The 12,492-nt window shown below is 38.1% G+C and overlaps 1 protein-coding gene across 4 annotated transcripts in view; it reads left to right on the top strand.

Annotated features, from left to right (window-relative positions):
• The window catches only part of NCKAP5 (NCK associated protein 5), a 965,493-nt gene that overhangs the window by 204,918 nt on the left and 748,083 nt on the right, over window positions 1–12,492 (top strand). Inside the window, exon 2 of one of the 4 annotated variants that reach the window (XM_073884786.1) lies at window positions 8,566–8,597. The exons of the other annotated variants lie outside the window; for them this stretch is intronic. Coding sequence (XP_073740887.1) covers window positions 8,595–8,597 — 3 coding nt within the window. The 5' untranslated portion in view covers window positions 8,566–8,594. The remainder of the gene's footprint in view (window positions 1–8,565; window positions 8,598–12,492) is intronic. 4 annotated transcript variants of the gene reach the window in all.

The raw sequence follows: 12,492 nt of genomic DNA on the forward strand, positions 1-12,492 counted from the left end.
CTCTCTCTCTCTCTCTCTCTCTCTCTCTCTCTCTCCCTTTCTTCCTTCCTTCCTTTCCCTTTCCTTTCCCCTTTCATTTCCTTTCCTTTCTTTTTCTTTTCTTTTCTTTCTCTCTCTCTCTCTCTGTCTCTTTCCTTCCTTCCTTCCTTCCCCTCTCTCTTTCTCTCTCTTCTCTTTTCTTTTTGCTGTGGCTAGATTTTGCTCTGACTTCCACTATTATGTTGAATAAAAGTGGTGAGAATGGACATCCTTGTCTTTTTCCTGACCTTAGGGGGAAAGCTCTCAGTTTTTCACCACTGAATATGATGTTCAGTGTTATTTTTCCATATGTGGCCTTTATTATGTTGAGGTATATTCCCTCTAAACCTACTTCGTTGAGGGTTTTTAATCATGAATGGATGTTGTACTTCATCAAATGCTTTTCCTACATTTATTGAAATTATCATATGTTTTTTAATCCTTTCTCTTGTTGATGTGTTACATCATGTTAATTGATTTGTAAATATTGAACAACCCTTGCATCCCAGGAATAAATCCCACTTGATTGTGGTGAATGATATATATATTTTTAAAAGATTTTATTTATTTATTTGACAGAGAGAGACAGCAAGAGAGGGAACACAAGCATGGGGTGTGGGAGAGGGAGAAGCAGGCTTCCCACTGAGCAGGGAGCCCAACTTGGGGCTCAATCCCAAGACCCTGGGATTATGACCTGAGCTGAAGGCAGACACTTAACAACTGAGCCACCCAGGCACCCCAGTGAATGATATTTTTATTAGATATTTTATTTATTTATCTATTTATCTATCTACTTATTTATTTATTTATTTATTTATTTATTTATTTATTTATTTATTTAAAAGAGAGCCCGAGCAGGGGGAGGGAAGAGGGAGAGAGAGAATCTGAAGCAGACTCCACACTAAGTATGGAGCCCAACATGGGGCTTGATCTCATAACCCTGAGATCATGACCTGAGCTTAAATTAAGAGTCAGACACTTAACATACTGAGCTACCCAGGGACCCCATGAATGATTTTTTAAATGGATTTTTGGATTTGGTTTGCTAATATTTTGTTGAGAAGTTTTGCATGCATGTCCATCAGAGATATTGGCCTGTAGTTCTCTTTTCATCCATCTTTGGTATCTTTTATCTCTTTTTGGTGTCTTTATCTTTTTTTTTTTTTTTAATCAGGGTGATACTAGCCTCATAGAATGAATTTGGAAGCTTCTCTTCCTCTTCTATTTTATGGAATAATTTGGGAAGAATAGGTATTAACTCTTCTTTATTTTTTGTTTTATTTTATTTTATTTTTATTATGTTAGTCACCATACATTACATCATCAGTTTTTGATGTAGTGATCCATGATTCATTGTTTGCATATAACACCCAGTGCTCCATGTAATATGTGCCCTCCTTAATACCTATCACCAGGCTAACCCATCTCCCCATCCCCCTCCCCCGTAAAACCCTCGGTATTTTTCTTGGAGTCCATAGTCTCTCATGGTTCGTCTCCCCCTCTGATTTCCACCCCCTTCCTTCTTCCCTTCCTTCTCCTAATGTCCTCCATGCTATGCCTTATGTTCCACAAGTAAGTGAAACCATATGGTAATTGACTTTCTCTGCTTGACTTATTTCACTTAGCATAATCTCCAGTCCCATCCATGTTGATGCAAAAGTTGGGTACTCATCCTTTCTGATGGCTGAGTAATACTCCATCGTATATATGGACCACATCTTCTTTATCCATTCATCTGTTGAGGGGCATCTCGGATCTTTCCACAGTTTGGCTATTGTGGACGTTGCTGCTATGAACATTGGGGTGCATATGGCCCTTTTTTAAATGTTTGGCAGAGTCCACCTGTGAAACCATCTGGTCCTAGACTTTTGTTTGTTGGGAGTTTTTGATTATTGATTCAATTTCACTGCTGATAATGAGTCTGTTCAAATTTCCTATTTCTTCCTGATTCAGTTTTGGGAGGTTATATGTTTCTAGAAATTTATCCATTTCTTCCAAGTTGTCCAGTTTGTTGGCATATAATTCTTCATAATATTCTCTTACAGTTTTTGTATTTCTGTGATGTTGGTTGTTATTTTTCCTTTCATTTCCAATTTTGCTCTTTTGAGTCCTCATTCTTTGTTAAATGAGTCTGGCTAAAGGGTTATTAATTTTGTTGATATTTTCAAAGAACCATCTCCAGTTTCATTGGTCTATTCTACTTTATTCATTCATTCATTCTAGTTTCTATTTCATTTATTTCTACTCTAATCTTTATTATTTCCTTCCTTCTACTTTGGGTTTTATTTGTTCTTCTTTTTCTGGCTCCTTTAGGTGTAAGGTTAGGTTGTTTATTTGATATATTTTTTGCTCCTTGAGGTGGGCCTGTATTGCTCTGAACTTCCCTCTTAGAACAGCTTTGTTGCATCCTTAAGATTTTGAATTGTTGTATTTTCATTTTCATTTGTCTCCATATATTTTTTTGTCCTCTTTCATATCTTGGTTGACCCATTCATTATTTATTAGCATGTTATTAAATATCAGTGTATTTGTATTCTTCCCAGATTTTTTCTTGTTGATTTCTAGTTTCATCACATTGTGGTCAGAAAACACGCATGGTATGACCTCAGTCTTTTTTAATTTGTTGAGATTTATTTTGTGGCCTAATATGTGATCTCTTCTGGAGAATATTCCATGTACACTTGAAATAAATGTGTATTCTGCTGTTTTAGGGTGGAATGTTCTGAATATATCTGTTAGATCCATCTGGTCCAACGTGTCATTCAAAGCCACTCTTTCCTTGTTGATTTTCAGTTTAGATGATCTGTCCATTGATCTAAGTGGGATATCAAAATCCCCTGCTTCTACTGTATTACTACTGATTATTTTATGCTTTATATATTCAGGTACTCTCATATTTGATGCATAAATATTTACAATTGTTAAATCTTTTTGTTGGATTGTTCCCTTTATAATTATAGAGTGTCCTTCTTTGTCTCTTATTTTAGTCTTTTCTTTAAAGTCTATTTTGTATGATGTAAATATGGCTATCTGGCTGTCTTTTCATTTCTATTTGCATGATAAATGCTTTTCCATTCCTTCACTTTCAATCTGCATGTGTCTGTAGGTCTAAAACGAGTGAGTGTCTTGTAGTGTTTAGTCTTTCTTGGCAAGTGTTTTGTGTCCTGGCCCTGTGAAGACTGCTGGCTAGCTAAGTAATGAACCTTGTGCTGACATAGCCCTTCTGCTGCAAGGACTTTAAATTTTAGACATTGATGAACTTGATTGAAAGATTCTTTGAAAGTTCAGTTCAGTGCCAGGCTTGGAGTCCAGACCTTTCCTCCTTGCGCATCCATCTTAGACAAGTCATTTACAGCTCTCCCTTCAGACCATCTCTAGAGAAGACTGATATTCTTTACTTTTTAAAGATTTTATTTATTTATTTGAGAGAGAGAGAGCACTAGCATGAGTGGGGGCTAGGGCAGAGGATGAGGGAGAAGCAGACTCCCTGCTGAGCAGAGAGTCCAGTGCTGAGCTCAATCCCAGGACTCAGAGATCATGACCTGAGCCAAAGGCAGACACTTAACTGACTGAGCCACCCAGGTGCCCTGAGAAGACTGATATTCTAATAAATAGCCTTTCAAACTGAATATTAGGTTTGACTTCAGCTTTCCTTTTCACATTTAGCCTCCTAGCTGGTTATGGCAGATCATAAATTGATTAGGCTCACTTACTGCAGGTAGCAGATGTATAAATTGTAAGAGAAGAAGGAAGAAAAGTTAAACTCATAACTGTGTGTGTGTGTGTGTGTGTGTGTGTGTGTGTGTGTGTGTGTGTGTAGGCAGTGGAGGCTGTGTCAGTATGAATGTTATCTTCTCTTATATGTGAGGCTTCAAAGGCGTGTGTGTGTGTGTGTGTGTGTTTTCTTCATAGAACTATACATCCAGTGTTTTAAAAGACCTTTAAAATTGACCAAGTTCAAAAAAAAAATTGGCCAAGTTCATTTGTATGTCTTGAGTGGGCTCATCCTTAGTGATACTAAAGTCACCTGTTTGTGTCAGGCACTCATAAGGGATATAAAGCACTAACTCATTTAAGCCTCACATCTACGGGGGTAGATATCACTAGTATCCGTATTTCACAGGTTAAGAAACTGAGGCACAGAGATCTTAAGCGTTTAATCCCAAATCCCATGGCTGGAGGTTTTGAATTGGGCTTGAATTTAGGCAGTCTCATTCTAGAGTCCACGCTCATGAGTATGATAGTCCATTCCCTCTCACATTTTAAAACCTTTCCTAGGTCATTGTTTCTGTTCACGAAGGGAATGTGTATGGATTAAGCCCTTACTACATGCCAGGCAATGCACAAATGTCACATAATATTATCACGGTGTTGTGTATTATTATGCCCATTCTATAAATGTGGACTCCCTCTGGCTCACACAGATGTCAAGGGTCAGAGATAGAATGATATTCTAGAGTCTGTCTTCAAACTTGTACCACCTCCTTCCCCCCACCCTCCACCCCCAAACCAGCTTTATTTGGGGAAGTACTAATTAAGCGCCTAAATGTGTTTTGTACTATAAAGACCTTGAAGAATAGAAAAGCTGGTCAGTTTGTCCTGTCATAATGTGTTTTGTACTATAAAGACCTTGAAGAATAGAAAAGCACTTACACCATCACTGTGTAGGCAATACACAAAGAGAGATATGAGACAATAAGCAAAAAATGGCAAGTTCTGCTGTGGTAAAATGCCAGTCTTTAAGACGTAGAAGAAAAATATCCCCAGAAAAGCTTATGGAAGGGAGAGTTTTAGAGAGATTATAATTACAGGAACTGTGTTCCTGGATAGTCCCAGTTTTAAAATATTTGGCCTAATTCTGCTAATTTACCTGTAAGTCTTAAACCTGAGCTGTGGTGCCTGGGAACTGGGGACGTAGGCTGCAGTGAGTTCCTGACAGATGTGTATTGCGTTGACAATGATAAGATCATAGTGTTTCGGGTCGATAGGCAGGAGAAGAGGCAAGTCAGAATGGTATGTCTTGATTATTGTTTGTAGCGTTTGTAAGTTTATTTTTCCTCATAAGTGATGCTCAGTATCACACAGTGTTCCACTCAGTCCTTGAATTGGTCAAGAATAGTGGCCTGTTCCGGAATCATATGGCATCAAAATAGGTCTTTGCTTCTGCATATGCCTAGCCCTTTAAGTGTTGAATTGGCATCACTGCCCCCTACATTTTTTTCTAACTTTGTTAATCTTATTTTCAGCTCCTGAAAAGAACAATATATCCCAAGTACAATCATTAATTGAATATGATTCAATCTGGACCCATCTTTAATAAGAAACCAAAGAAGGAAATTCAATTAGACTCACCTTTTCCATTTCAAAAGATCAAGTCCTCCCCTTTCACAGTTAAAATTATGAAAGATTATCTTCTTAGTGGAAGGCTTCATGAAAATTTGGATTCCTGTCAAATATTTAGTGTGATATCCCAGGCATCGGGATTAATATAGCCTTTCAGCAGCTTGCTCTGAATTTCTGTCGATGCAATCTCTCTTTTGGAAGCTTTTGAATAAAAGGCATTCTGTACTCTGGCATGACTCAAAGTATTCAGCAGGAATGGTAACAAGATCAAACAATTTTAGGACAAGTTATCATGACTTCTGGTCATGAAAATCCAGACACCTCAATCTCATTTCAATAGCTCAGTGTTGATCTGCTCACTTCTAAGAGAAAATTGAAATTATGGAAACCAGGTTTTAAGTCTGTTTGAGTATTTTTGGGGTTTATCTAAAATTACAAATTAATAGCAGCATTAAAAAACAAAATTTGATAGAAAAAATGCAACCTAATTACCTGATTGGTAAAATTATGTCAAATGCCCCTAGAGAATAATATTATTAATGATGAGTTTCTATTATTATCAGAGTTAAAATTTATAGCATCTATTTTAGGTTCTAGATGCTCTGAGTGCCTTACTTTTCTCAAACCTGTGTTTGTTTGACTCCAGAGGCATTGACTATAGCCCCTAGACTGTAACCCCAAATTATACTACTTTTTCAACACTAGTTGATGGACCCATTTTGCCAGAAATAAAAATTTCCTATTATACTTTATGCAAAGATATCTACAAATCTGTATTGGGAACTATAGTTATATGTGAATAACTGGGATTATTTTGTCCCCCCAAGCTTTATTTTGCAGCCTGATGGTATGATTGATATGTTACGAGTATAATCATAAAAGTTTATTTATGCAAAGCTTGCCATGTAGTTTCAATGAGTTCTGCCTCAAAGCACTGTTCAAACAGAAACCCTAGTGTCCCCTGGTATTCCAGCTAAAAAGGTAAATATTTATAATAGGCATACTGCAGTCATATTCTCAACACTGGCAAGAGCATTCATTTCTTTTTATGCCATCCAGAAGCTGGCACCTACCAACACCTGTGGCTCACATCGAAATGTGAGTCCTAGGTTGGTGTTTTCTTTTCCACTGATGGGTTCTAGTGAACAGGCAAGGTGTGGACTTCAGTCTCTGAATTGCAGAATAAAAAAATAACACTGGATCCATTAGCAACTAAAATTACTGAGATCCCAAGGGAGAACTAGGTTGGACTCTCTACAGTCACAACATTCTAGAACAGCGCTTTCACAAAGTATTTTAAAAGCAGGCAAATCCCTTCTTCAAATGAATATTATTGTTAACTCCAACAAGGAAAAGACAAAGTAATGCGGGGCTACTATTCATTCAGGGCTTTCTCTGTGACAGGCACCATATAAACTTCTTGCTTAGTTTTCCTTATGTAATTCTCAAAAGGACTGCATGAGGTAGGCACACCAATGTCCTCCATTATAAGGCTGACTTAGAGAGTTTACATAACTCACCAAAGTCAGTCATCCTCCCAGTGGAAGAGCACAATTCAAATGCAGATAGATTGACCCCAGAGCCCAAGTCTTTGGCCACAAAAAGCAGATGTGCTTTTGTGAGAACAGACATGGGCTGGGGTCATCCCCAGGAATCATCTATTCTTTTGTCCTCACTCACCTGTTGACATGTGGAACTTCTGCAGCATCCCCAGAGAAACACACAAAAAGTACAGTAAGTGATATGAAGCTGAGAGAGAAGACCTAAGTTTAATCTCAAAATCATATTTTTTAAGGGGTGGATATGTGATGATTTGGTTTTGTTTAGTTTTTTTTTATCAGATCTTTTATTTTTTCCAGATTTATTGAGGCATAATTGACAAAAATTTTATGTATTTGTGGTAGGCAACATGATGTTTTGACACACAAATATGTTGTGAATGATTACCACAATCAAGCTAATTTAAATATCACGTCATATAGTTATTTGTGTGCATGTGTACTGTAAGAACATTTAAGATTTACTCTTTTAGCAAAGTTCAAGTATACAATGCATTATTTTTACCTATAGTAAGCATGTGTACATTAGAGCTCCAGAAACTATTCATCCTTCATAATTGAAACTTTGTATCAACATGTCCCAATTTCTGTCCCTACTTCCAACCCCCCCGCACCCCCCACCAGTGCTTGGATGCCACCATCTTACTCTTTGCTTCTATGAGTTTGAGAATGTCAGGACATAAGTCAGAAGGCTAGGGATAGTTAAGGAATTTGTGTTTCATTTTCTAGATGAACATTCTAGAAAGAGCAGCCTGGTGCTTCTCCAGGGTATGGCTGTAGGGGGGACAAAGCTAGAGCCAGAGAGATGAGCAGGAAGAATTATTTTCAAGTCTGTCTGCACAAAGTGATGTGAGGAGCTTTAAAAAATACCATTGCCTGGGCCGCAGCTCATCCTGAGTAAAACCACATCTCTTGGGGTAGATCCAGGCACTGTTCATGTTTTCAATTCCCCTTGTGGTTCTAATGTGCAGCCAACACTAAGAGTTCCTGAGCTAGAAGAATGTCAGTTGAAATACAGGAAAGAGTGGATGACCATTTGGAGTGTACAGGTAGTTGGGGTGCAGAGGGTGGATTTGAAAAATAATTGGAAGGTAAACATAAATATAGCAAGAACTGAGAATCACATCGATGGAGGTGGTATGAGAGAGAGGAGCTGCCAAGAAGAGTTCCCTTTTTGGGGGCCTGGGTGGGTGCTAGTGCCTGTAATTGAAGTAACAAATTCATGAAGAGTAGCAATTTTACCTGGGAAGATGAATAGTTAGATTTTGGTGATACAGGATATCAGATGTCTCAAGGACAGCCAAGGAGAGGGTGCATAGTCACCAAAGCAGGGGGCCAAAGAGGAACCCCAATATCTAAGTAGCAGGCGAGAGAAGAGAACACCATGAAATAGAAAAAGAAAAGAAATGTCCAAGGGACTCATCTAGACTTCACTGTCCAGTATGATAACCAGTAGCCATGTATTAATGTTTAAAATAGAATCCGTTCTTTGGCAGATTTGATGAGTGGGGAAGGCCCTGCCTCTTTCTACTAAACTCTTTGGAGGCCAATACCTTCTCTAACTTTATTGTATTTGTTCATTTAATCATTCACTCATTACCTCACTCATATACTTACCCAGCCTCTTATTCCATTTCTGTCCAAGGAGGAAGCTGTTGATGCCACACCCAGAATATGGTGAGTGCTGTGGAGGCTGGCCCTCTTCCAACTTGGTAAAGCTGGTCTGTCTCCGTTTTCAATGATGGGAGCTGTGTGTCTAGTCATCTCATTATCTTGTGGTGTCTATTAAAAACATTTCTCTCCCTTACTCTAGAAACAAGAACTGCATTTCAGTAATGAGTGATGTGACTGCTAAATACATGGATTTAAAAAAAAAATGTAAAATGCTCTGGGATTTTCCAGGATAAGAAGTCATTACAGATGTTGTGTTGTTTCAGATGTCTTGGAGATCAAATAGGCCTAAATCAGCTCCTGAGCATTTTATTAGTGAATCTTTGTCATTTGAAAATCTTTCCCTGAAACTTTCCCACCCACTCTCTAACCCCGACTTGAATAAAGGAGTAATCAGGGATGAGCTCAGAATCTCCACTTGGTCTTGACCTATCCCAGATGGTGTAATAGTCACGGCTTTATCTGTAAAGAGTAGAAGGGCAGCCCGGGGCTATGCCAAGAAAATAGTACTTGCATTAATAGAAAGTCATTCGGATTTGCATTAAAACTCTTGTCTCTTATTTAATATTGTTCGTTGCTCTCTCCTTATTAATTCTGTTGATGCATAGAGGTGCGCATATTCTGCACTCCAGAATTGTTTCTGAAAACAGTCTGTCAGTCCTGTATTGAATTGCCATGCTTTGATGGTACAAGGAAATGCTGTCCTTTAAAGAAATCCTATTAGAAAATCCTTTATAGTCAGCTGTTCATTCAGCAATTGTTTATTGATCACCTACTATGTGCTGCAGTAATGTCGAGTATTAGAGAACACAGTTATATAAACTCTACTCTTGAGATCATCGTAATCTCATATTGGAAAATATATGGTTCTATATACTGGGCACTGCTTTGAAGGGTTTTTACATTTTAACCCACTTCCTCTTCACAACAACACTGTGAGGTAGTGTCATTATCAACCTTATTTGCAGATGAGGAAACTGAGGGATATAGAATTAAATGGCACTGTCCCAATTATACGGTTAAGAAAGGCAGAACTGGGATTATACTGGGGCTGCCTGTCTCCAATCTATGCTCTTCAACATTACACTTTACTTCCTTTCCCCTGCTCAACTGTGATCTCCAATGGGAGACAAAAAGGACCCCCCTTGAAATTAACTCATTTGTACAATGTGGTTGACATTTAGCTCTCTTTATTTAAATGATTCTTGAAAAGGAGCACTTTTAAGATAAATGCTTTCTCTTCTTATCAAGCATTGTCCAGCCAAATGGAAACAAAGGAAGAGGTAAACATTTAGCTTTACCAAGCATACCATGGATTCGCTTTGAGAATTTTTGACCTCTGAAATCTAAAATAGTTTTATAGGTATTCTTGGAATCTTTCATTCCAAGTGTTTAAGCAATGGGTATCTAGAAAAATGACAGATTGCTGTGTTTTAGAAGTCATATGTAAATATTTATACAAGAATAGCGACCTTTGTGAGGCTATACAAACCAGATTCCACTTTGGGCCCCATTACCAGTTGTCCTGATTGCCTACACATCAGTAAATGTGCCTACTACCAAAACCAAATGTCCTCGAGCTCTAGGAACATGAAGAAGTTAAATAGACCAGTAGCCCCAAAGCACTTTTAGAGCAATTTTATTAAGACTTGGGTTTCTGGGAAGGTTTTATTTTATCACTCAGCTATTATCTTGAATCTGCCATGTACTCAAAGGTTTTTTTTGGCCTTAATTCAGCTCTCTACCTTCTGGGCTATCACTGTTTTGTTGAGCACTTTTCTACCCAGATAGATAACAGGATTTGGTGACAGCTTTCAATTGTATTACCACTGAAACTTTTATAGGTATAGGATTTCTTTGTGTAGGCTGGTCCCTGACTATGACTTACTTAGGCTAGTACTTATTGGCCCATAAAACTTGCCTGACTCTGTAAAATAACTGACTAATTCTTCCAGAGTGAAAACCTCTAATGGTGTTTGTCAACACACATGTAAATAATCTAGATGACCATCACGAGGGACCCAAAAGATGACCCAGAGGGACTCCTGGTCTATCGTATAAGCCCATATAGTAATGAGATCCCTGGCCAATAGAAGTATCACCTAAACTCCAGCTTTCAAGAGTCCTGTTGTATTCTTGAGAAAGAATATTTAAAGCAAAGGAATGAAATTGGCAGAGAAGTTATGGTGCCGAAGTTTCTTTAAGTAAGAAAGGCTCCCACACACAGAGGAACAGCCATGACCCAATCATTCTCTGGCAAATGCACCAAAGAGAAAATACAATTACTTAAATAAACAGAGAAAAATACTCAATTTGCCAAATTAATGACATTCAAATTATAGCAAAATATGAGCAAGCATTCCAATTTCCCCTTAAGTTATCTAGTACTTTAAAAAAAATTTAATGGCTGATCTTTGTGAGCCAGTGGTAAAATTTGTTTTTCCATGTTTTACTTGTGATATGATTCATCCATAAATAATTTGGCACTGCATATCAAAAACCATAAAAATGTTCTGATTTTTTGACCCACCAGTTCTCCTTTTGGGAACCCAAAATATGAAGAAATCACATGAATAAAGATATTCATCACACCAATGTTTAAAATATTACAATGCCGGGGTGCCTGGGTGGCTCAGTCGTTAAGTGTCTGCCTTTGGCTCAGGTCATGATTCCAGGGTCCTGGGCTCGAGCCCCACATCTGGCTCTCTGCTCAACAGGAAGCCTGCTTCTCCCTCTCCCACTCCCCCTTCTTGTGTTTCCTGTCCCGCTGTCTCTCTTTCCGTCGAATAAATAAATTTAAAAAAAATCTTAAAGTATTACAATGTAAGAAGACACTTAAACGCCCAGCAATGAAGAAATGGTTACAGGAATTATGCCCATCTCATAGGTGCATAAAGTGGAGAGACTCTTATTCTATGATCTAGTCAACATAAATATTTATTGTCTTTTGTGTGCCAGGCCCTGTTCCAGATTCTGAGACTACAGTGATGAGCAGAATGATACCATCTGCTCCTGAGCCTATGAAGCTTAGAGTCAGGTAGGGGAGTTAGATGTTAATGAAAATAATATGCCACCTTCATGGCCAGATATTTAGGAAGGCCAGTTTGACTGGTTAAAGATCTGCCTTTAGCATGCTCCTTAACATACGGGTTGGGGCTGAGTCAGTCAGCCTACAGGATGGATAACCTTGATGTTGTGTTTCCCTGGGGCTTAAGAGTGACAATAGGTAATGGGAACATTTGACAGCATGTAGGGAAGGAGGTGTGACACTCTCAAGGCACTCAAGCCATCAGTGCTATCAGGAGCTCTGCAATCTGATGTTTTCCAGCTCAGCTGAGTCTTCTATTGACCTATCTAAATGTTTAGGATAACAGCATTTCTCCTTCTCTTGTGTATTTTTTTTTTTATTCTATGTACTGGAAACAGACTATGAATAATTAATGAGCAATTTTTATTGTAGCTCATGAAACTATAATGATGCTAAGTTTGTTGCATGATACAGATAATGTGGTAGGATTAGTCCTGCAGCTCCACTGCAAATGGCCATGTTTCCTTTTCAAAGTTTAATGAGCTCTTGCTGCGACAAAGAACAACAGTAGGCGCTTAAAGAAAATTCACTTTTCAGCCTAATTTGCAGATACTGAAGCAAAAGCTAAGGAATGACATAGCGATAGATTTCGTGATTTTGATATTTATCTGTATGGTGAATGTGTATGTTTCAGAGGGCAACACATTTACACATTTATTTCTTTTAAACAGGACGATTTTATAGACTTACGAATCACTAACACGCTTTCGGGTCTTGGGTTGTGATTTTTTTCATTTTTTTTTTCACGTAAAAGGATTTGATTTTTCTCTTCATTCACATGGAACACTGATTCCTTGGTTCTTATTCTGATGG

The sequence above is a fragment of the Callorhinus ursinus genome, unplaced genomic scaffold (assembly GCF_003265705.2).
Source record: "Callorhinus ursinus isolate GAN/ISIS: 27379988/994484 unplaced genomic scaffold, GSC_fseal_2.0 scaffold2, whole genome shotgun sequence".
NCBI lineage: Eukaryota > Metazoa > Chordata > Mammalia > Carnivora > Otariidae > Callorhinus > Callorhinus ursinus.